At 37.8% G+C, this 27,732-nt stretch overlaps 1 protein-coding gene across 2 annotated transcripts; it reads right to left on the bottom strand.

Moving 5' to 3' along the window:
* Positions 1–1,492: 1,492 nt before the first annotated feature.
* kif7 (kinesin family member 7) lies at positions 1,493–27,732 on the bottom strand. 2 transcript variants are annotated; one of them, XM_066701915.1, is made up of 19 exons: positions 27,481–27,732; positions 24,514–24,927; positions 20,869–21,069; positions 19,155–19,542; positions 16,524–17,070; positions 15,716–15,856; positions 13,867–14,088; positions 13,342–13,523; positions 12,254–12,357; positions 11,723–11,899; positions 10,301–10,503; positions 8,218–8,415; positions 7,164–7,289; positions 6,762–6,938; positions 4,269–4,484; positions 3,822–4,028; positions 3,371–3,569; positions 2,825–2,986; positions 1,493–2,562 (listed from the first exon to the last, which is right to left on the bottom strand). In XM_066701915.1, the coding sequence occupies exons 2-19, from the start codon at positions 24,839–24,841 to the stop codon at positions 2,159–2,161; spliced, it is 4,182 nt and encodes a 1,393-aa protein (XP_066558012.1). In that variant the 5' UTR covers positions 24,842–24,927; positions 27,481–27,732; the 3' UTR covers positions 1,493–2,158. The 2 variants fall into 2 exon arrangements, with proteins under 2 accessions (XP_066558012.1, XP_066558011.1); XM_066701914.1 differs by having other exon boundaries at positions 13,330–13,523.

A 27,732-nucleotide genomic window follows, 5' to 3' on the forward strand; every position in this document is an offset into this window, starting at 1 on the left:
GTGCACAGATCGTGTCCATCGTCTGAGGGCAGCTTGCCCTGGCATCCGGAACAGCGATGGAAATCCCCTTTCGGCTTCATGCCCGTGAGAAGGTCCGTCTCTAGATCGTCCATGTCCAGACCCTCCAAGTATATCGACAGCTCTCGTGGTACAAGCACTTCACCGAACTCCTCTGCTCTCAGACTGTCCCCTTCAATGATGAAGTCGAGGTTGTCAACATTGAGGTCCGAGAGGTTGACACGGGTGTCCAGAGGTCGAGAGCGGGACGACGTGAGTTCGTCGAGAGGTTGATGGTCGAGGAATCGATGAGGTAGGTCGATGTCTACAGGAGGGTGGAGGGATTGCCGAGGTCGATCGATGTCGACAGCAGGGTCGAGGGATCGATGGGGTTGATCGATGTCGACAGCAGGGTCGAGGCATCGAAGGGGTTGATCGATGTCGACAGCAGGGTCGAGGGATTGACGAGGTTTATCGATGTCGACAACAGGGTTGAGGGATCGACGAGATTGATCGATGTCGACAGCAGGGTCAAGGGATCGACGAGGTTGATTGATGTCAACAGCAGAGTTGAGGGATCGACGAGGTTGAACAATATCGAGCAGCAGGGGCGAGAGATCGGTGGGGTTGGTCGATGTCGACAAGGTTGAGAGCTGTTTTTGGCGTGTCGAGCGGGTTAAAGAAGAAAGCAGGACTGGACTGAAACCGTCCGCTGTGGATCCTGTGCTTTTTATCCACGATGCTCTGTAAAAGACTGTTCTTCTGGCTGTAGCCATGTTAAGACTAGGAGGCTGTCTTGTTTTTTGTTTGATTGGACTTTATTTTCATTAGTCTAACTGTTGGAAACTATTGGAAATAAGAATGGCCATGTTCTGTGGTGACGCCTTGATTTTTGAGGTAAGGTAAGATAACCTGTGTGTTAACCTGTTTTGTATGCCCTATAACAGTGTTGCTCAACCTTTTTTGACTCCTGTTACCCCTCTTGTAAATGTTTTCAACTGTCTACCCCCTCAGTAACATTATGTTTTTTGTTAATGATTTTTAAAAACATATGAAATAAACATTTTATATATACATGTTATTAATCTGACTGCAAATAAGGACATAAATCAGGATTCTCGCATTCTAATGACTTATACAAAAAAAAGATTTAGAAGTGAGTATTTTTTCGAAATTTATGATTATACTGTATTTACAGTATAATCGTAAATCTCGAAAAACTACTCGCTTCTAAATCTTTTGTAGTTATTTTTGTATAAATACATGTTAATTTGGATTCATATGTTGTTTTTTTCTGACTATGTGAACGAAAAGACACAAATTCTCCAATTTCCTCATTGGAAATAGGTACATTTCAAAATATCACTGTCCTGGTCACAAAAGCAAAGTTTCTGGGGAATAATAACCATTTTCTATACTTTTCAGGCATAAGCAATTAGGAAATAACACTTACTACCCAGGAACAAAAATTGTGTTACATAGTGTAATATATATAATTTAGTTTGGTATTTTATTAGGTAACCTTAAGAAAGTATTGCTAAACACATTTATATAAATAACAAAAATTATAAAGTTTTTACTAAAAAACATTTAATACATTATATATATATATACACACACACACACAAAGAGTAAGAAAATATGTTTTACAAAAAAAAGGTAAAAAAGGTTATTGTATTTACACACTGCAATCAAAAATTGGTTTCTATATGTAAAAAGAAAAAATAATGCGTTGAGAATGGTAAAAATTAAATAATCCTGCTATAAATTTGTGTCTACTAGACAGGAAATATTAACATGGCAAAATATTTAAACAGAAAGTCCAGGAATACTTTAAGCAGTAGTATCTTACACTACATTTTACATTTTAAAAAAAATTGTGTGATGTTAATGAAATACTTTCACATCCCCAAATACCTGCATAAATACAAGAGATAGACACTGACCACAAAATTTAATTACTAAATCAATTTATATAAGCATGTTGGTATATCAGCAAAGAAATGAACAAACTGAAATCTAGCACAATAATATATGGATAGATAGATAAACACGGGTAATACACAGCCTGCTTAACAGAGCTTCTGTTCAAAAACTAAACTCATTGTAACATCTTGTCCAGCAAAGCCAGCACTGTGGATCAGCCCACTGGAACCTTTCATCACAGTGGGTTTTTGCGCAAATCAATCATCCCACAGTTAGAGAGCTGAGCGTTGAGGCTGGACCTGCGGAGCTCCCTGCGGGGCTTGGCGAGAGGCAGGAGGAGAGGGACACCCACTGGACCAGGGGTCATACCAGCCTGAACAATTCTGTTTCCTAGGGTCTCGCAGATCCCATGCTGCTGTAGCTCCTCCATGCTCGAATGATCCTCAGTGGGCAGGGACGAGCGCCTCCATGTAGGGGGAAGAGGGGCATGCACCAACTCCCGAATCTCCTCTCTGGGCTTTGGCACTCTTTCTTGCCCAGCAGCCTGGTGCTCCCCACTATACTGAGTGTATTCTTCTGTTCTGCCCACAGAGGGCAGCCTTTCTGCAGTGCCCATGGCTTTCCCTTCAATGTTCATTACTACAAAACAACAATAAAGTACCAAATCTTAACTGCAGTGTACATTCAGCCTGGTGTAGCACACCTGATTAAACATGGGAAAACACATGATACTAAGCTGGTGTTCTACTTACTTCATTAGGAAACGCATCGTCACAGAGTGCATACAAGGATAAAGGAAGTTAGAGAAAAACAGAATAAGATAGAGAAATATTTTGTATCACTGAAGTAATATACATCTTATTTAATTCCTACAAGAGACAGCATAAAAGAAGATCCTTACTTTTGCTCTGTTCTGCTTGGTGGCTGGCATGTCCCCACAGCTTCCTTAGTTTATTGGTCAGCTCCTGGTTGGCCCACTTGCACTGGCTTAGCTCTTTCCCAAGGTTGTGGATCCAGCCCTCATACTGTCGCTGCCTCCCAGCCAGGCCCTCATCCATTTGTTCTATCAAAAGAACCAGGAGAATCAAATGCTTGGCTCTGTACTACAGGAACAATACTAATCTCTGGAAATATTATTGAAATAGTTTATATAGAATACTGTATATATACATCTCTGGCATTTGATATACTACTATAATGGCCAAGAACTGTTAGTGTAGCACTGTGAATAGTGTATACTGTACCTGTCTGACATGTGAATGTGTCTGTTCTTTTTTGTGTCTGATAAATATGAACATTATTATACTTTCTGTATAAAACCAGAGGCTAATTAGACAAGTGCTTAAAATCTTAAGTTTAAAATATGTTTAAAGGGATTGATCAAAAATAACTGGTATTGTTAAAGCTACTTATATGGTGTGTGTGTCTGAGCAAGGCTACTGCTCACCTCTGCACTGCTGCAGCAGGAGCTGGATGTTCCTCTCGTGTTCCTTCTGCTGCTGCGTGAGCCGGCGGTCAGTGTCTAGCTGTTGTCTCTCTAGTGCTGCTTCCAGCCACAGAATGAGCTGCTGTTGCTCCTCTCCACGCATCTCGAGCTCTGCCAGGGCCACTTGTAGCCTGCGCTCTTCCTCCCGTAGAGACACCACCTGACCGGTAGACAGGCAGTCTTCATGATATCAAGATCTCAACAGTATTACTTTTATTTCATGATATCAGACTTATCTTCAACACATCTCACTCTCACTGGATATTAATACTCAAACATTCAATACTGGCTTCATGAATGGGTGATTATAGACACCAGATTGGAAGGTTTTTATTCTGCAAAAGCCTTTTGATTTTGAGTAGAAGGCGGCTGGGTAGTGCATTCTCCAGGCCCATAGTGATAGGGATCTCACCTTATCGAAGTATTTGCAAAGCAGTGCACGGGTTTCAGAGGCAGATAGGTAGCTTAGTTTAGCCATCAGGTTCATCTCCCACTGGGACAGCATGCTGGCGGAGGCCCGGAGCTGTCTCTGCCGCTGAGTAATGGCTTCATTCTTGTATTCAATGGCAGCATCCAGAGCCTCAATGGCCTCATCCAGCTGGAAAAGGGTCCGCTCCTCCTGTGAGGAAGACATGGGGCAAAAGTTGAAGACATGTCTTCACTTTAAATGAGAGCATAGTTGGTTTTAGTACGAGTCCATTGAATTTGTTTGGTTTGAAAAAAGTTTAGTACAAGGGAAGAGAGAACTCCTGGAAAGGCTGTATAAAGACAGACAAGTCTAGTGTGACTGGTGATTCTTAGAACAGGGTACTTGTGAATCTAGTCCACTTCAAGCAACAAACCAAAGGTATCGGATTACCTCAGGTGATAGAAGGCTGCCCTGGCGCAGCTTGTCATCCAGCTCAGCACGCTGTTTCAGGAGCTGGTCTTTCTCCTGGCGGAGATTGGAGATTTCCTGGCGAATCTGCTGGGAGTCCTGTGCACTGCTGCTGCGTAGCTGGCCATTCCTCTCTGAAAGCTCCCTCTCCAGGGACTCAATTCGACTGGACAGGAGGACCAGGTCTTTACTCAGGGCCTACAGAAAAAATACCTGTTTGTTACACAACACCTATTCAGAGGTATTGTATGAGACCTACAAAACCAATGTTCCACATTCCTGATCTTTAATACTTATGCACAACATTTTTTTTTTTTTACAGATGACAAAATTTACAGTCTGACCAACAGAGGAAGAAGAGAGGAAATTGAATGTGAACATAGTACATAAAGAGATACACATACACATGTATATAGGACCTATAGATGTTTTTATGGATGACAGCATGCACAGTAGTGTACATGTGTTAGAGTTGCCCAATGAGACGTCCAGTTTCTATGGACCCAGAAAAATGAAATTGTGAATCTGACTGCTTTTGCGTGAATTTTGTATTTTAATTTTGGTTATAATATTTTGCATCATTCCTCACTTTCCCTGTTAATTTAATATTTTTTCAAATAGTTTCAATACTGTACTTGCCTGTGTAAATTGGAAATTGGAACTTGTAAAATGTATTATATTTTGAATTGCTATATTTTATGCAAATTGAATTTGTTATGATTGATGCCTTTACCGAACTGTATTTTTGCACTTTGTTTTGCACTGATGTTGTAAGTCGCCCTGGATAAGGGTGTCTGCCAAGAAATAAAAATAATTATAAAAATATTAAATAGCAATGCAGCTACACCCTTGATGCAAAAGAAGCCTATAGAAGTATAGATGCTTACAATACATTATTTTTTTGGGACAGTACATAAGATTTGTGTTTACTGATCAGAAGACATCAATGTGTGTGTTTACGGAGAAGTCGTGCAGAGTGAACTGTAATTTATACTGTGTCTGAGCTGTGGCTAAAGAAGCAGTGGTGAGGTGAGCAGCGGTCACTGCACCTCTTTGGCAGAGCAGTTAATTGTTTTTTTTGTACTACAAGCTGTAAATTAATATGAAATAAATAAAATATTCAATATGCCTTTTTTGTAAGATTGGACATTTGTATTTTCATGTTTCCGCACGATAATAAACAGCAACATCAACACGTTAATTTATTTTATAACACCGATGTGGTTCATTGTGCCCCAGGATTATAAGCCTGTTATAAGCCTGTATAAGCAAATTCCTAATGACATTTTCCCCTGGACATTTTCATGAAATTATACCTCAGCTAAATGTAACTCGGATTACTGTTCTTTAAAGTGGCTCGAATATAATAATATATATTTTGATAAAAGTTAATACAATATGGTTGACCCAGAACTCTCTGACATTGACCATGCCGATTAATGCCGATAATGGACTGCTTCTGTATGCAACCAGAAGTTCCAGAAGATTCCTATTTACTTCCAGACAAAGTTGATGCAGGATTTTATTTTGAAATATGAATAAATGTGATTTTTGAGAAGGTGCCATTATTTGAAATACATGATGTTGCTTTGTGAAGTGTTGTTAGTAAAAATGTTTACACACTTGCATTTCTTTATTTGTTGATCAAGGGTATGAATATACATGGGTTTCCTGTAGTATAGTAAGGTGTATTGAACTATGGTACATCTTTTGACAGTACTGAGGTGTTTTCTAAACTCACATTTTGGATAAAAAAAACTAAGCAAAATGTATATTGCTCAAACAATGTAAATGAAAAACTGAAGGTTTAATTAAAATGGTACATTCAGATAGTAACTTACAGATAATAATAATATACATATAATAATGTAAATCATGAAAATACTAAACAAGCAATCAGTCTAATAGGTTATTACTACTAATATAAATCATCTAACAAAGAAATCAGCATAAATATATTAAGGAACTTACAATGCAATAATATAAATCACCTTACCTTCAACTTAACTGGTTTTCTTCTGTATCACCAACATAAGTAATTGCGCTTTAATATTTGTTTGAATAATGATCAAAATATTTGTTTTTCTTTTTTAAATAAAAATTCCAGCACTAAAAAAACAAAATTCCATTTCCTGCTCACAAAAATATGCTCCTAAGTACAAACTTATCAGTGTTTGAAGTTTTAGCCGTTCCTCCAGTTTATGTGACTGTTTTCAGCCTATATGTACATAAAAATTGCATTTCAACTTTCCATTTTTAATTATGCAATTTGGAGAAAAACAGGTGGTTGCCTAAGGGCCTGGAACAGATGATAAAAGACTGATATTCATATCATATTTGCTTGAAAGATGTTGGAGTACTTAACAGGTCCACTATGTTTGGGTCAGGGCGATTTTCAACAAAAAACATTCTCTACTAATTACGAAATTCATAAAATATGATATATCGCCCCGGTAATCATGCAAGCATCCTGACCTGGCTAGAGCGCAGCCTCTTGCTTTCTAGGCCGCTGCGTTCCTGGAGTAAAGCCTCTTTCTTGGCTAGGATCTCCTCCCGCTTTGTCAACTCCCCCTCCAGGTCCTCCAGACCCTGGCGCTGATCTAGCACTCGCTCCATCTCTTCATCCAGCCAGCGCTTCTGCTCCTCAATCTTCTGCAGAAACACACAGGACAGGAAGTATCTGAAATATCTGTAAACACAAATTAAAGCAATGTTCCTCTGTCAGATTTAACAAAATACTAAAGTATTGGGGATGCATCAGTTCATACACAGAAGTAACACTGATGAAACCAATGTTTTTTACAAATATACTTAGGACTGCAGATGCTTTTCCCCAAGGACTTTTTAAACACATCAGTGAATTACACCAGTTCGAACCTGTTGTTCCTCCAGAGAGATGACGGAGCCATTGCTCCCACTGCGCCTCTTCCTCTGGAAGGCAGCGATTTCCTCAGTTTTGATCTTCAAAATCTTCTGCTGTTGCTCATTCTTGATCTCCAGCTCCTGATCAGATCAGTTTGGACAGTCAGTAGTACACTAAACAAACACTTCAACACCAAATACTGAATTCATGTTTTGTTCTTCTTCTGCTTTTTACATTTTCTTCATGCTTTATTCTAGAAGCTTTTAATTCTTTTCAACTGAGATATGAACTGGTCTAATTCATGACCAGTAGTACTTCTTCAAGGTACTTTTACACATTAACCATAGTTTTTCACAGACATCTTGTTCTATTACAGGATCTTTCCCATTCTGCTTGTTTCTGCCTAAATTATTAACAGCTTATAGTCCTACAGTTTTTAAGCAATTGACATGAAACTTTGCAGATAAATACCTATGGTACCCGTGAGGTGTGTTTGTGTTTTTAAAAAGATCCTCTGAACAAAACTGGAGTTATGTTTTTTTTTTTTTCTTCACCATGATAAATAGGAATGAGACCAGAGATACAAACAAAAGTCACTCTGTTTGTCACACTCCTAGACAGAGTCATCAGGGAAGAATATAGGCATATCTGTTCCTTGCTCATATTTGGAAAGCCCAAATCACACAATTTTAAACAAGATGCAGGTATACCCCACTTTCCACGACTTCGTTATGCACCGATTATAGCATGAATATATTACATTAATTTAAAAATCATAAAAATATGAACTCCAATAAATATGGCGATTTACTGATTATTTGTATTATTGACAATTTTTTAAACCAATTTTCTGATCAGCAGTACAATTAGTAATTATCAAATTTGTATGTTAGTTTCACCATTAATTCAATGTATTTATGACCCCGTTTAACACTAATTTAGTTTAGCATAAATTGTTCTGGAACCTCTACTGCAAAGTGAGGTATACCTGAACCCACTGTAATAATAATACTGGAGGGTGAAGTACACTATATATTGAATGCACAAAAGGTTCTGTGTCTGGTCTACCTTGACGCGGTGCTTGCCTCTCTGCATCTCGCTCTCTAGGCGCCGTTTTTGCTGGCTCTCCTGGCGTAGGCGGCGGTGGAGCAGATCCTGCTGCTGTCTCATGTGGTGTACGTTCCTCTCCAATTCCTGGACACGCCGCTCACTCTGTGCTGACAGGGAGGCCAGTCTTGCTGTGTCTCGCTGCTTCTGATTCAGCACCTGCCAGGGGACAACACACACAGGCTTACCAGGCAATACTATCCATACCTCTATTCACCTCTACGCATTTTTACAATTTAAATGTTTTTTTTTCCCTCACAACATTTATTGTACTTGAATTGTTTTAAAACCTACATAGACATAAAACATAGAAAAACATAAACATGCCACCTACTCTACATAATCTCGCTCCTTGTCTTCCAGCCACAGATGAGGAACCACCACACCTGAAGAATAATGAGACATCTCACCTCCTGAGGGCCAATGAGGCAACCCCTCTGGCCACCCCCAAAGTGTGGACAAGGCACTCCCCTGAGGGCAGACAGGCTATTCCAAAGGGAAGACCACAGACAGCATCACCATAAAGTTTCTGATCTTCATGCTGCCTGTTTCTTTAACATTGTCAGGAGGGGAGGCAATCATTAGACTTAGGCCTCAAGCAGTGGACCCCTAGAGATTTATTTTGTCCAGTCTGTCATCTGTCTCTCCTTCGTGCCTAATAGTTTACTTTTTACATTTTCTATTAAACACAATCTTGTATTGTTTTTTCAATATGCAAAGCTATCTGTGGCAACCTCGCGAAGGGCACTTTACCAAATAAAAAAATCACAACCCTTTGGATAATTTGGATAATTGTTTCAACAAGCTTGGTACTGTTTAGACCCAGTCCTGCACATTTAAAAAATCAATAAGAATACAAATGTTAGGCAGATTATAGGTGCTATCAAGTCATTCAGAACTGAAAATGAAAATCATATATAAGTTGCTGTTTAAATCACTATTAATTGAAACAAATCTAAAACAAAAAAAAGTTTACAGTACAATAAAAGCTGAGTTCATGAATATATTTGTTTGTTTGTTTATTGATTCAATGAAGAGTAAGTATATAATGCCATTCTTAATACAGCCAGTACATATTACTTATTATACAAAATACAGATTAATGATGTTTCTCAGATGGAATGTAGTTCTATTACTCTGATAGACAGATTATTTTATTCCTGCATTGTCTGAACACATTTCTTATTATTTAATTCACTGTGCAGATTTTAAATCACAACTTAAATCTTTGGCTATTTGTTTAAGTGACATATTAAATATGTTAGATGAACCATGTGCTTAAATTATATGAAGGTTGATGAGCATCCTCTACGCACAGCCGCCTAAATTCCATCATCAGCCAAAAGTATTTTAATGAGAGCAGCGATCACGTATCTGAAACACATTATTTGTCACTGCATTAAATGCGCAAGCTGGCTTCATCTTGTGACCGAGACAGCTCAGTGGTGTGACCTTTACGAAAAGCATTTTTCACACTTACTTTAGTTAAGTTTGACGTCAATTCCAGCAGTTATCTATGCTACAAAACAGTGTTTGGTACATCCCCAAGGCACTTTAAATCCACCTTTCAATAAGGCAGTCAAATTACATTTCAAACCTTGTAATCATTAAAATCTGTATATCCAATGTTCATGTTAAAAAATATTCTTTATATATTCAGTTGTTTTAAAAATACAATAACTCACATGCACATGGATTTCCAACTAATTCCTTTTCATAGATGTGTCTGGGTTTTAAAGCAAAAATACATTTATAATTTGGGTTTGTTAATCAGTTTCCAGTAAGGCAGCCTTAGACTTTAAAACTACTGTTAAGTCCGGTATGACCAAGAGTTACATTTCAATCTACAATAATGGCAAGCCGACACTGGAAGTAAATATCACGTTCCACTGTACTACATTACAGTACTACAGACAGCAACTCAAGATGGGGAATTCTAGTGTCTGCAAGATGCATTACACACAACCATTTAATAACATTATTAAATGTTGCTACTTGAGCAGTTGAAAGCAACTATGCAATTGACACCCTGATGATTTCTGACCTGCACTTTGCTCTGCGCTTCAGCAATCTTCCTTCGGCACTCCTGTGCTTTTGACCTCTCGGCTGGATCCCGGGGCTCCAACACCTCAAGGTCTTGCAGCTGTCTCTGTGCCTCAGTCAGCTCAGCCCGTGCCTGCTCCGCTTCCCCCTCAAGCTCTGAGATCTTCCTGCTGTACTGCCTGTTCATGGCCTGGGCATCCTTTCCTGCAGTCACATAATAGATTTCTATTAAACAACACATAGACCTGTAACCTTCTGGGTGCATGTTACATTACATTACACTGGGCTGAGGCCATTAGTGGAGTTATGACATGGATCTATTATAGGACCACTGTTTCTTATATTAATGACCTCAACATTGGTATAGGTAGTACATTTTTTTTAATTTGCAGATAACATAGAAAGTAGGGAGAACAGTGAAGCTGCAGCTCTGGAAATCTAAAAATCCAGTTGAAAAATGCATAACATCCAAGTATCAAGAATGTGCATGTAATCAGTTCGGCAATAATCCAGAATGGCTGTAAACCTATATTTCTTTTTATGGAATTTTAATTAGGCTTCCATGCCAGAATGTTTGTAAGTGTATTATTTTTATTAGAAGAGTTGGACCCCCACACATTTTCTTAGGATTATTAAGTGACATTAATACTCCTACTTCTGCTGAATGATGACTCATCACTTGATCTATCTATACAGCAGAAACTAATTTGGCTGGCTGGCATTACTGCTGCAAATAAAATTATTGCCCTATACTGGCAGCCTCCAAACTCCCTTCCCTGGTGTCAGTGGGCCCTTGCCTTCCTTCATATGGAGCTTTCTATTGCATAAGTTCATGGGGCCAGGGAAAAGACTATACAAGACTGGAGACTGCAGCAGACACCATTTAGGCACTGCTGAATCCACCAGCAAATATCACTGTCTGACTTTCTGGGTTCGGTGTAGCTAAAAAGTGTGGTGACAAAAGGGTTGCACAGAGAAAAAAAAAAAAAAAAAAAGAGACCCCCCCCTTCCCCCCAACAAAAGGTACATTAATACTCCTAAGAATAATCAGAACAAAAACAATCCATTATTATTCTTATGTTTCCAAGCACAAATTACTGGTTATTTAGAATTTTTTATGGACCTTTTAGTGGTAATGTGTCTTATGGCAGCACCTTCTCCAGAACTGAATGACCCACTGTAGTGAAATTTTGGTAGGGAGGTATATTATGTTTGTTCAAGAAATAGAAAACATGGCTGCCATGGCCCAATGAAAATTAATGTATGGATTGTCTCGCATAAATTATGTATTATTCTTACAGTGGAATATCGTAGACTAATGAAACTTATTATATTAAATGCCAAAACAAGAGTGAAGTTGATATGTCTGTGAACAGGAACAGGAAAGCCAGCTTTCACTGTATACACTGTGAAAGAAGCATACCTGTCTTGACCAGCTCCTTAATGAGCTCCTCCTTCATGCGAATGTTGATGGACAGCTCGCGGATCTTCTGCTGTGCCTGGAGGAGTCCTCGTTGTGAGCCCCTCTCACTTGGGAGGAGCGGAGGGTAGCAATCTCCCAGAGTTTCATGCTCAACTGTCCCTCCTCTGTTATACATTGCTAAAGATTGAGAGATTTTTGGTGTGTTTTCATTAGGGACATTAATGCAAACATCTAAACTAATGTTTATTTAGTGAATTTTGCATATCAACATGTATGCAGTGACTACAGAATTAAGATACTCATCTCAATTTAATCACTGAATTAAACATCTGTTAGCAGTATGGAACTATATTTAGGGATTAAGTTATCACTTATAAATCACTATGTATCATCTTACAATTCCTTTGAATGTGAATGCTACTGTGATTTGACCAAAAAACTATTCAGGTCAAATTTATAATTTTAATACTATGAATTATTAAATCTAGAGCTCTATCTATACCAACAAGATTAACATGTCAAGTAACTTACACTTAAGCCTGTGCCTGGATGTTAGTAAAGGACCCAGATTTCCTCTCGGTTTGCTTATGCCTGGACACAGTACTTCTCTTCTTGTCCACGTGAGATTAAGGTGTCTGCAATAAAGTATTCACAAGTATTACAACGCTGTACAAATCATAAACCACAAATACTTAATACTTAGGAAATAATACTTTACTGCCTGATAAGGCTAATAAAGTGGCTATAGGAAGCATTCACTCCCCTTGGACTTTTTCAGATTTCTTACCACCTGAAATTTTGATGCATTTAATTGGGATTTGTTTTCAACCTACTCCACATTCTCAATTCTCAACTATTTTTTTACTGCTTCTGCAATCTTGTGCTCACTAGTATATTTACTGACTTCGAAACCCTGCTGAATTGTATAATCTGCAAAGGACCCAGTCAGATATTACAGGCAACCATTTTCTTCCTGCAAACATGGGTAAGCAAAAAAAACATGCAAATCAAATGATTTCCTATATAATTAAATTATACACACACATATATAATAGATACACACATACATTATAATTATACTTTACTATAATTTATAATTTACTAGAATATAATCAGATGTACGATTGCAATTAGGAGGCATTTCTAACAAGGTACCAAGCAAAGCAATTGAAGCTGACTTTCTGAGTTCCTTCAAAAATATAATTGACAAACAAAAATAACAACAAAAATAATGAACAAGCAATGTTAGGCAAATTCTCTCTCTTTTTGTAAGCTTATGTACCTATGTAATTAAAGGTCACTCAGTGCATCATTTACTTTAGCATAAAATTACAGCTCTCAAGTTTCTAATTAAATTGTGCAATTAAAGGGCTTGTTGGGAACTGATATGTCAAAGAATAAATGGGCAGGTAGATTCTTCCAAAATTGTAAAAGTCATTGCAGGCCATTAAAAATAATGCAATTCCAGTAAAAAGACTAATTGAAATGCATTTATTTAAAATGGTTTCCTGTCAATCTGCATTTCAGCAACTTCCTTTTATTTACATTTATTCCCACTACTTTCAAAATAAAGAGCTAATCAGGAATATGGAGGTTATCTCACATACCTCCGTCTATACCTCTTTATCTTCCCATCTCCTTCTTCTTCAGTGTCCTCCCCTACCCTGCTGTTAAGGGTGGGAAGGTCTTGACAGAGGTCTTCTTGGTCCTCTTCACCTTGCTGAGAGTGAGCTAAACAGTGACCCAGGCTCTGCTCCCCACACTGTCCCATGTCCACAGAAGGGGGACTGCAGTGGGCCATCTGCAGAGTGAAAGAAACCTGGGACTTAAGGTCACGCTACTCTCAGGCTTATTAAAGCCAATTTGTGATACATATTAGTGTCATCTAGGAGGTGGAACGTAAAAACATTAAAGTGAAACAAAGTAAAAATAAAAATAACATTATTAACAATGCTATTAAGTGTGAATCAAAAATAGAGCTTATATTTTCAAAAACATATCCATTCCTCTCCTGACTTCTACAGTGGTATAAATGTTTCATTATATAAAAGAAACCCCCTAAAAACAATGGTTGTAATAAAATTACAATTAAAATAAATATTATCAAAGAACTTAAAGAATAATGATATTGACTTAATTTTCACCTTTTTGAAATGGAAACTTCCACTTTCTCCATTTGAAAACAGGATGGAATGGACCATGTTTGAAGTACAGAGGCGTGCAGAATTCGAGGGTGCAGTGTGCGGTCTTGGCTTGACATGGAGTAGGTGTACACTTTCCATTGAATTTAACCCAGAGGAAGCAGGCTGGGCCAGGTTTAGCTGCAGCTCATCAATCAGATCCTGTTGCTCCTGAAGTCTGTCACTCTGAAGGAATAAAATGGCAAACAAAGGCCCAGAATTTACATTTCTAAGAGGCAAATATTTTGTGGTCATTAGAAAGATTTCATTAAGCTGGGTTCTCAAAGTTTTCATAGGAAAGTTAAAGGGGAACTCCACCAAAAATCCATATCTTCTCAGGTTATTCTATAAGTAGAAACATATTATTTGATTATTTTATTCAGGGCGCTGCCATGTAAGCTACAGCGGAGTGTGAACTGCACATGTGCGGGGATTCCCTTTGGAGACCGCGTGTGGGCAGTTCACACTCCGCTGAAGCTTACATGGCAGTCCCCCGAATAAAATAATGTAAAATAAAAGTGACAGTTCTGGGTGGTGAAAAACTTTTTATGACTACAAACCGATAGATCTTTCGGACAAATAGGGTGATGGGGCAATTGAACGTACATCAATTTTTTATTTTTTTTTAATGATTTTCATGACTTCCGATTTAAAACCCCTTTAAAATACTTTTGAAAAATAGTACTCTGCATTTCAATTGAAAATAAAGTAGGATTAGGATTTTAAATTAAATAAAAACATACCAACCATTACATACGCTTTACAAGGTTACTTCTATCATATAAGCAATTTTCAAAATGTTAGAGTTTCATTCACTAAATAATGGCAGATGGCAATAGCCAGCATGAATGCTAGTTTAGGGTTTCAAGATGTATCCTGCATAGGGAAACAGAACAAAAATAAATAAAAAATAAAAGGTCAATTGAGTATTCATTTAAAGTGGAATGACCACATTTCCTAAAATCTGTGTGTTTTTCTGTGTTGTTACAGTGTATAAGTAAGAATCATAACTCTTCCAGACAGAGACAATACTATTACCAACAAATCATAGTGAAATTTCAGCAATTTCTCTCAGTTTTGTAAGTGTTGTGTCATAACATCCCAGATAGCAGAAAAAAAAGTGAATTGCCACTTTAACTATTATTAAGTCACACCTAGATTTGGCAATTTTCTTTCCAAAACTGTTCAAGCTCTATCAAGTTTCTTGAGAAGCACTGATGAACAGCAATCTTCATGTCGCCACAACATTTTGGACTGGATTTAGGTCAAGGCTCTGACTGGGACATTCAGGGACATTTCCTTTTTTTGCCTTGCCTCCACTGATATGTAAGAATAAAAATAATAATAATAATACTGTGTGACACAATTTGTTAGTTTTGTGTTACAGCTGTTGCTTTTGACCTTGGAGCAACTTCAATAAAATGATTGTTAAAAGAATAGTATGTTCCGCATACTGACACGACATACTGAAACTCTGAAAAGCACCCATGCTGGCTTTTGCCATCTGCCTTTATTTGATGAATGTTAAACTTTAAAGTGTTATTAGTTATTTATGAGATAGAATTCATCTGGACAAATGAGACAATTTACACTGTTACCATCATGTACAAATGCTTAAAACCATTATTTTAGGTAGCACCATAGCTGTTCATTAACATTCAAAGATCCACAAAACTGCCTGATCTGACCTTTAAGACCAAAAGCTGCAATATTTTTTCTCCTACACTTTTTTCAGCCCAAACAGGGTTGTTCCAACACAACAGTGTGAGTTTGCTTTGAAAGTCAGCAGTGGTTGTGCTGACAATCCCTGTACCTGCTGTTTGTACTGTTCCATGGCATCCTCCAGAGCAGCCAGAAAGTCTGTGTTCTCCTGCTCCAGATGCTCAACCCGAGCCTGCAGCTGAGCAATGGTCTCCTCTCGGTTCCTCTCCCATTCCTCTCCTTCCTCAGCACCCTGAGAGAAGCACAAAAACATATTATGGTTATACAAAAATAAAGACAAATTCTGCAATTGATTAGCTGATTAAAGCCAATCAAAGAATGTTTTTCTTAAGGAACCCAAAGAGCCCGTTTTCCCCTGATCACTGTCTCATCCTTTCCAAGAAATACAGTATCCCTGATATATTTAACCTTTTAACCATATTGCAAATATAATGGAGCTCACATTCCCATTGTGGAAACTGCAGGTAGAATAATAGGGGTAGAGAGAAAACAGGAGTCTAATGTTCACATGATAGGATGTCAACAACAGGTGCACAGCGTGCTCCAAGACCAACTTCTAACATGGACTACCTGCCAAGAACTATACTGTGTAGAGGAAGAAAACTAGGTATTATCGGTTTCTCTTCTGTATCTTAAAGAGGTTTCTCTATGGTTGTATACCATTTTAATATAAAGTTGTTAGACTAGTTTACCATGATATTTGTTCTGAATGAATAATTATTATGACTTAAATGTCTGCCTCAAAAAATAATATTAAAGAGATGTATCAGATTATGATTCTCTGGGGGTCATCGTTAATAAAAACCTTAATTATAGTTAGCAGATGCTTCAGAAAAAAAATAATAATAATCCAGGCAGACAGGAAGAATTAAGAAAAGAAAGGACCTCTTCCCTGTTACCTGGTATCTGGCAGTCCCCTTAACGTTCTTTAGAGCTTCCGTGCTGACCTCAGCAGAGGTACTCTCGATGCCGCTGTCCAGGCCAGAGGCGGTGGTCAGCTCACTGCGTTCCTCCTCAACAGCACACAGCCACTCCTTAATCCGCAGCAACTGGCTAGTGCTCAGAGTGCCTTCTGCCTGAAGCTCCATCAGCAGCCTATAGGCAGTGTCAGTACAGGTCCGATAGTGTAAGCTCTCTGCCTGTAGCTTACTCAGCTCTCTGCCAGAGCCTCCAGGTTTCCTCTCAGATTCAGAGCGGGTGATGATACGGGTTTCAGACCTATGGCGGTTCTCCAGGGCATGTCGCAGGGCTTTTATCTGCAGCTCTAATCCCTCAGTGCGCCCTGGTTCGCCCCCCCGACAGTTCACCATGGCCCTATTCTGAATGTTCTGTGCCCGCTTGGCATAGTTCAGTGTGTTCAGGCTTTCATCAAAGTCTGAGGAAGAAGGGCTAATACAAGCAATCATCAGGGTTTTTGAATTACCTCCCAGAGAGTCTTTCAGGATCCTGTTAGCAAGCAGAAAAAAGTTTTAACTTTTTGTCATTTTACAGAAGATATATAACATGCAGCACAACATAAAAATGAATGGACCTATGTAACCAATCAACATTATTTAAACAATCTAAATCTAAACCACTAAGTGTCAGATGTAAACCACAAGTGCTTTTGAACAAGATTTTTGGTGTGTTAAACACAATATGGCAGGTATACCATGTGACCCATGTCAATCATTTTCAACATAGCAAAAGTTCCTGTAGGTGTTCATTAGTCTAGCACGTTTCATGACTTCTGGAGCACCAATGTGGGATTTAGAGGCTATGGACATTTTGGTGGAATAATAATAACAACACACAAAAAAAAGTTTTAAGCAAATTTGCAGCCTCCAATCTTAAACTACAGATTATATTTTAGGAAATATTTTGCTTTTTTCTCAGTTGCACAATTCATGTTAATGCAATTTGTGTAATTAACACAAGATGGCAGTAGAGCTCTGGACATATGGTTGTTTTCTTCCTTCATCATTAAAAGATGACATTTTGAGGGGTCATTTTATTATCAGCTATTTTATGATTAATAATTCCATATCTGTTGAGGACATGATGTTTCATCTGTCTATATCAGGAGTGCACAACATACGACCCACCAATAGGCTCCACCCAGCCCGCAAATTAAGTATTAAATAAAAAGGGGGGAAAAAAAGAATTAAAAGGATACATAACCCCGCCGGGGCTGAAATATTTTAATCAAGGGCCATTCTCATGAAAATTAAGTTGTGCATCCCTGGTCTACTGTATTGTCCATTGTCTGAGTGATATAGCTGGCCCATAGCAAGCAGCCATAGTTATGCAGCAACATGCCTTGAACACATCTCAGTGAGAGCAGTGCCAAGATTAACTGTGTTTCCCTGGATAGGACTGGAGTTGGAGTTGGGACCGGAGACGGCTGGGGGCGGGCATGAGAGGATTGCCGACTGGAGGGGGGGGGGGGTTTAGGGGGTTTCGTGATGAAACGAAAGGGGGGGGTGCATAGGGACAGTGGGCTGACCCCCGGTACAAGGGTAGGGGAAACACTGATTAAGTTTGTAAGGTTTAGCTTCAAGAAGATGACCTCTTAAAGTAGGTCATATAAGGTAACACATTTTCAAATGGATACTGCAAGTGGTTATGAAAAAAATATATATATTCTTTTCAAAAATATACAAATATGCTGAAGAACTGCATTTCTTCCCTGTATGTCTGTGTAAACAAGGTCACTGTCTCACAGTCTTACTGTGCTATAGTTCAACCCTGATAGCCAGAAGAACAGAGTCTGATAAGAACCATTTTTCACCAGCAATTTGGGCTTGATGCATTATACAAGCCCCTTTATATGAAACATTACGTATGCTTTAATTTTCCCCTGTTAAGCCATATATGGGTCTACCTGAACAGTTGTCAGGCAGAAACCGAGCTTCCACTCCTCACGGGACAGACATGTGGGTCTGCATAAAAGTACCTGTACTTTGTAATTTCTCTAAGACTGTTCTTGAGATTGCCTCATGAAAACCTCATCCGTGCGGCCGCTCATAATAAATTCCTTGATTGAAAATACATCTCTCTCTCGATTATTTGTACATTACAATGTAATTTTCGCACAACTAAACACATGACCAAACCATATAAAACTGCTTTCAATATTTTCAGTACTTACTATTGATTTGATCTAGATTTTTTTAATTAATATTAATGAGCTACCAGAACTCAGGTCTGTGCCCTAGAAAGCTTCTGGTTAAGTGCTGTTGCTATTGACGGAGTGTATTTTGTGGGATATGGGCTTTGCATAAACTAATAACTATTCATTAACTTTAAAAGATGGTATTCTGAGTTTCATTTAGCTGAGGCATAATTTAATAATGTCCATAGAATAATGTATGTATTTGTTATTATATGAGACAACAGGATTTTAATGTTACATTGAAGCTGTAATAAATCTATGTGTAAGAAAAGCATTAAGTCTTTGCTGAATTGTTGCAGCTTTATCGATATTGTAATTGTAAATATGTGATTCATTATCGTACATGTGGCACCCCACAATAAGAAAGCAAGCATACCTGGTTATTTTGGAGTCCCTGTAGGGGATGTGGGTGCCTCTCCTTTTAGGGTCACCCAAAGCCCCAATGACATTGCCCAGTGCCAGCAGCCCACTGTTGATCTGGATGCTCTCCTTCAGTCGCTCACCAGTATTACCAGTTTTGAGGATGCGTTCGGAGCCGGCCAAGTCTACAAAATGAAACTTGGAGGTCAGGAGGTGGGTGCCGGAGTTGGTGGCCCGGGAGCCACCACGACGCTGCTCCATGGCCACAGTGAAGATGGTGTGTGAGCGGCTGGAGTGTGGGTTCATCTGTGTGGCTCCTGTGTGCCTGGCAGCATTCCCAGTCTCTAACAAGCTCAGCACCTCATCCAGACCCTCCACTTCACACTCCTTCACCCCGCACAGCACTGTAAACACACAACAGAGCATCACCAAAAAGCACCTTACTCCCTCCACTACCACTCAAATGTGGGCCTGTACATGCAGATATTTTCTGGCTAAACGTTTTTGCCAGCAATGGTTGCTTTAATCAGCTCAGCTCAATATCAATGTAATTTTGAGAGTATATATATTTTTGAATTAAATGTGATCACTTTTTCATTAGTTCATTTGTAGGGCTCTTTTTTCTCCATGACTAGGAAATTGAAATGGAATTGAACATTTAATAAACTGAATTTTCATAACTTATTTACCGTTTATTTTATTTTATGTTGTACCTTGAATCAGAGAAGTTATGTCATGTTAATTAATTCAAACAGTTTTTCCCCAGTAAATCAACAAGGCAATGGTAGGATTGTGCACAAGAAAAAGCAATATTTCAGCAATAGAGCGAGCTGAGCTTCTATTCTGCCCGTGTGTTACAAATATTCAATATCAACAAATTTGTGAGATATTCAATCATTCATAATACATCCATGTTTGAATACCACATTAATGCAGTTGACTGAAAGGCCACATTCCCGGCTCCATTATAGCATACGGGTTCATCTTTGGTTCAGGAGTGAAATGATGCGGTATGTGGAGCTGTGTATTCTCAGCTGATTCATAATAACCAGCAGCTAAAAAACCTTCACAAATAAACAATATTAAACGTAAACATGTATATGTGCAGATACAAAATTTATTTTTCTGCATTTTAATGCATTTTATTCTATCAAACAAAATGTTTAATATTTTAACATTAATAAATACACTACATTTTAACCATATAAGCCCAGCTTCATGCATACTAAACAAAACAAATATAAACTAAAATATATTCCCTATGACAAAATGTTTTCAGCCATCTGTCTTTGCCAAAAAAAAAAAAAAACATTATATATATATATGTGTGTGTGTGTTACATATTATGTTGACATTTTAAATACATTAGTATTAATATTGGTACAGAGAGCGTTTCCAATGAGGGCAAAACTGAATTGGGCACATTTGTAAAGCAGAAAATGTTTTTTCTGAATTACATTTATAGCTGAAATAAGTTAGTAAAAGAAAATATTATTATTATAGAAAAAGATTATTAAAATGACATGTTTCTGACACACCAAGAATGCTTTAACTTAATGTAATATTAATTTAATTCAGTACAATTAAATTAAAGCAAGCATTGTGTTTCATAACCATTTGGCCAAAAAAAAAAAAAAAATGTCCAGCCCCTTATAACCCTGTATTGGACTAGATCACAGAGGACAGCGAGAGGACACAGTAGGGAGGGGTGGGAGTTCAGTGGTTCATACCAATATTGCCCTTGTCATCCTCTCTGATGTGAATGTCCTTGCTGGATGTCTCCACCTCCAGAAGGTCCCTGAACTCCTCCTTGTATACCTCCAAATAAGATATCCGCACAGAGTAGTCATGCAGGTCATTCTCATCCAGAAGCTTAAAGACCTCGGCCACGGCCCGTGGGATCAAGCCCTGCTCGTCAGCACTGAAGGAAGCTGCAGTCAACATCACACTCCATTAATCACTCAACAAACTTACTTCACTTTCTCATCTGCCCACTTGTTTAGCAGGGATGGTTAGGCCCATGCTTTGAGGCAACACCAGCTGTACTGTAGGAAGTGCTGCTGGCTTAAATGGTGTGACTTATAACTACCTTCTTATAACTGAACACCATGTTAACAGCAAGATGTTTTATTTTCTTTGATTAGACATCATAAAAAGAATTATAAAATGTATTTCGATTCTGCTGCAATCATTATACTGAAGCTAATAAAAGAACAATAGTGCCAGAGCAGGTTATAAATAGACACATTATGTTAAATCTTACCAATTAATCCATTGAAAAGTATATTTAACACAACATCACTGTAACATATCCTCTGGTCAAAATACCGTATCTTGATGCAATTAAAAAAAAAATGTTTAACTCAGTCCCAGTTTAGCCTGGTTCATGGACAGGTAAACAACAATTTAAGATATATGAAATAAAGTATGTATAATTCGAGAATTATTATAAGGTTGTAGGCCTATTAATATTAAGCTAATCAATCAACAAACATACTGAAACAAAATGAACAGAATATTTAAGACTTATGCAGCTATTACATAAATACACATTTATATAAGAATGACAGTATTATAGCAAAACCAGAAAATTGTTAAATTCAAGGGACAGATAAGTCTGGAGTTACGAAAACCATGAACCCTCGTAGTTAAGACTAACACTTCATGAACACAATATACATGTCATTATTATAATTTTTTAAGTGTAAAATGTATTATGTGACTATAACATGCAGGTTTGGTTCAATAGCAACCCTTTTCGTTTCTAATCATCGACTCACTTTTGACTCATCACAATTTATTTCCTTAGACAAAGGCCTACAACAAATCTTTGCATATGTTTAGACATATGTATTCGCTACATTTAGTTCACAGCTTCACAGCTTCATGTAGCAAGCACAAATACAAAATCATATGTATCAGTATATCATTGTAATCAAATACTAATATGTAGCCTATTCAAAAATATTGTAAGCCTATTACACTATAATTTACAATTCATGTAAATTCATATCTGCTGTGTAGAACAGTCAAAAATTAGAAATATTGTAATTGCATGAATGAAAGTTAAGTGCATTTCTTGGACATGCTATATTACTATGCACAATGTAGAATTTTACAATATAAATTTGGTCTTGTTTATGAGAAAAAAAATGTCAGTAATAATATAAAAATATGTATTTAATGGTCAGATTGTAATATTCTCTCTGGGGGGTGAATACTTATGGAACTAACATTTCCATTTTTAGGTTTAATTAACTTTCATAACTTCATAATACAAATATATTTTGCACCTTCAAGGTGTTGTGTATGTGATGTTAATCAAAGGAAGAGAATCCCAATGAAATCCATTTTCATTACAGATTGTAACATAACAAAAGGTGAAAAAGTCCTTGGGGGATGACTTATGCAATCCACTGTAATATTAAATTACTTGGGTCAAAAAAAAAGTACTGATTATTTGAATAACAAACAGCACAATTATTTAGATGTTCAGATTTACTGCAAAAGTGTAGGCAACTTAAAAAAATATATATATCTATAAAAATATATATTATTTAAACTTTAGATCGGTTGACAAGCTAAAAAAGGTAACAGATTCTGTACACATTTGTTTTTAATTATAAAAGATATTAGAGTATGAACAATGATTTTGTATCTAGTGCATTCGGAAAGTATTCACAGCGCTTCACTTTTTCCACATTTTGTTATGTTACAGCCTTATTCCAAAATGGATTAGATTCATTATTTTCCTCAAAATTCTACAAACAATACCCCATAATGACAACGTGAAAGAAGTTTGTTTGAAATCTTTGCAAAAAAAAAAAAAAAGCACATGTACATAAGTATTCACAGCCTTTGCCATGACACTCAAAATTGAGCTCAGGTGCATCCTGTTTCCACTGTTCATCCTTGAGATGTTTCTACAATTTGACTGCAGTCCACCTGTGGTAAACTCAGTTGATTGGACATGATTTGGAAAGGCACACTCCTGTCTATATAAGGTCCCACAGTTAACAGTGCATGTCAGAGCACAATCCAAGCCATGAAGTCCAAGGAATTGTCTGTCGAGATTGTATCAAGGCACAGATCTGGGAAAGGGTACAGAAAAATTTCTGCAGCACTGACGGTCCCAATGAGCACAGTGGCCTCCATCATCTGTAAATGGAAGAAGTTTAGAACCACCAGGACTCTTCCTAGAGCTGGCCGCCTGGCCAAACTGAGCGATTGGGGGAGAAGGGCCATAGTCGGGGAGGTGACCAAGAACCTGATGGTCACTCTGACAGAGCTCCAGTGTGTCTCTGTGGAGAGAGGAGAACCTTCCAGAAGAACAACCATCTCTGCAGCACTCCACCAATCAGGCCTGTATGGTAGAGTGGCCAGACGGAAGCCACTCCTCAGTAAAAGGCACATGACAGCCTGCCTGGAGCTTGCCAAAAGGCACCTGAAGGACTCTTAGACCATGAGAAACAAAATTCTCTGGGCTGACGAAACAAAGATTGAACTATTCAGCCTGAAAGGCAAGCGTCAAGTCTGGAGGAAACCAGGCACCGCTCATCACCTGGCCAATACCATCCCTACAGTGAAGCATGGTGGTGGCAGCATCATGCTGTGGGGATGTTTTTCAGCGGCAGGAACTGGGAGACTAGTCAGGATCGAGGGAAAGATGAATGCAGCAATGTACAGAGACATCCTTGATGAAATCCTGCTCCAGAGCGCTCTGGACCTCCGACTGGGGCGAAGGTTCATCTTCCAACAGGACAATGACCCTAAGCACACAGCCAAGATAACAAAGGAGTGGCTACAGGACAACTCAGTGAATGTCCTTGAGTGGCACAGCCAGAGCCCAGACTTGAACCCGATTGAACATCTCTGGAGAGATCTGAAAATGGCTGTGCACCAACGCTCCCTATTCAACCTGATGGAGCTTGAGGTCCTGCAAAGAAGAATGGGAGAAACTGCCCAAAAATAGGTGTGCCAAGCTTGTAGCATCATAGTCAAAAAGACTTGAGGCTGTAATTGCTGCCAAAGGTGCTTCAACAAAGTATTGAGCAAAGGCTGTGAATACTGTACATGTGCTTTTCTTTGTTTTTTATTTTTTATACATTTGCAAAGATTTCAAACAAACTTCTTTCACGTTGTCATTATGGGGTATTGTTTGTAGAATTTTGAGGACAATAATGAATTTAATCCATTTTGGAATAAGGCTGTAACATAACAAAATGTGGAAAAAGTGAAGCGCTGTGAATACTTTCCAGATGCACTGTATAGAAGCCAGGTAAATTTAGATATTTTTCAGACAGCTGTTTAAAGGAAAAGTGATGTTGTTCAGAGCAGAGTGCAGTCCTACTGTAATGCTGAGATGGCACACTCACAGATATTGGCCTCTCCGATGGTATATGTCTTGCCAGAACCCGTCTGCCCATATGCAAACACTGTGGCATTGAAGCCTTGGAAGAAGGCCTCGATGAGAGGCTGCACACATAAGGAGTACACTTCTTCCTGGCTGCTGTTCTCCTCAAAAACGAAGTCACACTTGAAGTGGCGGTCATGGCCGAGGGTCACCGTCTTCTCCTCCGGGTGTGCAGTAATGCAACTCTCATGACTGTGCAGCAGCTCCTTAGGTAGCAGGGGGCGTACTCTGATAGCCACCTGCACTGCTGTTTCCTCAGCCCTGCAATGTGCTGGCACTTTAGGAGCCATGTTTCTGCCTATTGGCAGCCATAAGTGCTTCTAGCTATTTGGGCACCAATTAAAGCCATCTTAGGATACCAGGGCCAATGAAGATTCTAAAAGCACAACAAACAGACAGACAAACAAAATTAGCGCTCAACATACAGACATCATTATTCTAGAATGAATAATTAGAAGACTAACAAAACTATAATATGTAATATTATGCATTTGATTGGTTATTACCAAACTTATGTCTTCCAATATACGACTAAAACCAGAAAATGATGCAACCAATGGATTGCACAGCTGGCTTGTACAAGGCACGTTCAATATATCTAATCATTACAAGTATACAACTATGGTGCTGATGACAATTTACATAAAAAAGAAGATGTTTCTCTTAAAATGTTCAAAAGACCAGTTCATTCTTAAAGTCCCGTGTAATGTAAAATACTGTCTGGCTGAACTGATGTTGTGTGACGCATGCATAAAGTGTGCCTGCATTTAACTGTCATTTTCCTTACATAAAGTAATACCACATCCAAAGACATGGCAATTTGCTTCTGTGTAAGCATGAATTATGGCTCTCTCATCACTCTACTACTGTGCTAACAATGGTATTTTGACATATATTTTGGAAGTAAAAAAACAACAACCTCTGAACCAAGTTTTAGAAATTTGTAAATTATGTGGTTTTATCTTTAACAGTTGGGGGAGGGTTGGCATGTCATAAAATGAAAATGCAAATGAGATTGATTGTCAAAACGTATAGTGGATACAGATAAATCATCAAATTATTAAAATTAAGGTTTAATAATTTGCTAGTGTTAGCCTTATATTACTTTGTGGTGATGGATTTATTTTTTAACAAGTAGAATATATATTTAGGAGAACTAAGTCTGACTGTAATGAGCATTAATATAATTTGGGAGATAAATATACCTCAATATACAAACAGATGTGAATACATTGTTTACATTATGTGCCATAATGCCTGGAGAATGTACATCAGGATCAGGGCTATTTCACAAAAATATAGGCTATATGTATTAAAACAAATACAACATTTTACTGTTATTTTATTATTATAATCCTGTTTTAGAAGGTTCACAAATTTAGATATAAAATAAATTATATATAGATATGTGGAGTTAGTTTTCAGGTTTGTTTTAGACTCCCATTTTATAAAAACATGGTTGGCTGTGAAGCAACACACTTAATTTAACATGACATGACTAATAGTGATTTTATTTTTTTATTATCTGCAGATATCTAGATTGTGAGTATACAGTTTAGACCTGGTATAACGTTGTATTAATGTAATTAATCATAATTTATCTTCTGAATGTTTCTGCCAAACATATAGGTGTTTTAGTACATTAAGTCACATTTATTTATAGAGCACATTTAAAAACAACAAATGTTAACCACAGTGTTGTACAATAAAGGGAGACATTGTGCAGTGGATTATGGGATCAGTACTTTTATAATCACATTTTTGACACAACCAGCCAAATAATTGCTTGTTTTAGGCCTTTAAACCTAAACATACTGTGTAAATGTCCAAAACATGACTTGCAACACATTAATGTATAAACATTATACAGTTTTGACCTGATAATGGCTTCAGGGAAAAGAATGACAGCAAAAGGGGGACACACGGGTTATATCTTTTCCCTTCATAATTATGTTCTATTTCGTTGCAAAAACTAAAAACAGCCCTTTTATCAACGCATAATCTGTTTATAATAATATAATCAAAACAAATATTTATATATACACACACACATACATTTCTTCTTCAGGTCAGAATTTTATATTGTCTGTGTAATACAGTTTACAGGGTTATATCACCATCATCAGCCTAAATCGATACAGCAGTGGCCTCCCCAAGATGTTTCCATTTGCTTCGGTCTAAATAGCTCTTTTCCATGTTACACCACACAATAACTAACATAAAAAGGACCATAAGTCTGTATTATTCCAGATCAAGCAGTTATATTACTAAATATAATGTGTTGCTTATTAAAATGTAACGTAACATTAATGATGACATATCGCGACATGATAGCTAGTTACCCAAGTTAATAATATTTGCGGAAATGTTGAACCTACACTGATATAAATGATTCAATTGTATGGCCATTGTTAGAGTGACATCTGATACATCCGACGGGATAATAAATAATGGCTGCGCATCGTGCTTACAATCAGACACTTCGCACTCCGAATGTCATCGTGCAGCGGACCGCCGAAGCTCACCACACATACCATACATTTCTCCCGTAAAACGAGAAGGGATACAAAGTGTACAAAACAAAAGGTTATCCGCTCACAGGAGCTGCGCAGCGAACAACACCCCGTCAAATGTATTAAACATTTAACAAAAATCTGTACAAAAAAATATCGAGGACTAGATGCGAGTTGGCCGTGAATAGTTTAATTATGTGTGAACGTGTTTGAATTATTCATTATTAGAAATGGATATGTTTGAAACAAAAACACATTTAAAAGTAAAGCGAACTTCACAGCTTATGGCACAGTTGTATGCAATATAGCCTATATTATGGTATTATGGAGTTCTGAAATGCTCAAAATACCGATTGAACTTTTTTCACATTCTCCCCCCGAAACCAAATGAAATCTTTACATGAAGTTACACTCACCGATGTTTTGATTAAACTGTTGCAACTTGTATTCCCCCAACTCTGATTGCACAATAACAAAAGCTCATCAAAAACAAAGTTTTGCTTGTTTTGTTTTACAAAGGACAATGCACTCACCCTCGAAACTACTGTAAAAAGGGGAGCTATGTGCTACAGTTTAAACCTAAGATTCAATGTCTTTATTTTTGTAAAGTGCTCGTTTGTTTTAGTATTTAAGAGCGTCGCTGTTTCTGCACTTTCTAGCGCGACACA

Source organism: Amia ocellicauda, chromosome 4 (assembly GCF_036373705.1).
Source record: "Amia ocellicauda isolate fAmiCal2 chromosome 4, fAmiCal2.hap1, whole genome shotgun sequence".
In the NCBI taxonomy this organism is placed as follows: domain Eukaryota; kingdom Metazoa; phylum Chordata; class Actinopteri; order Amiiformes; family Amiidae; genus Amia; species Amia ocellicauda.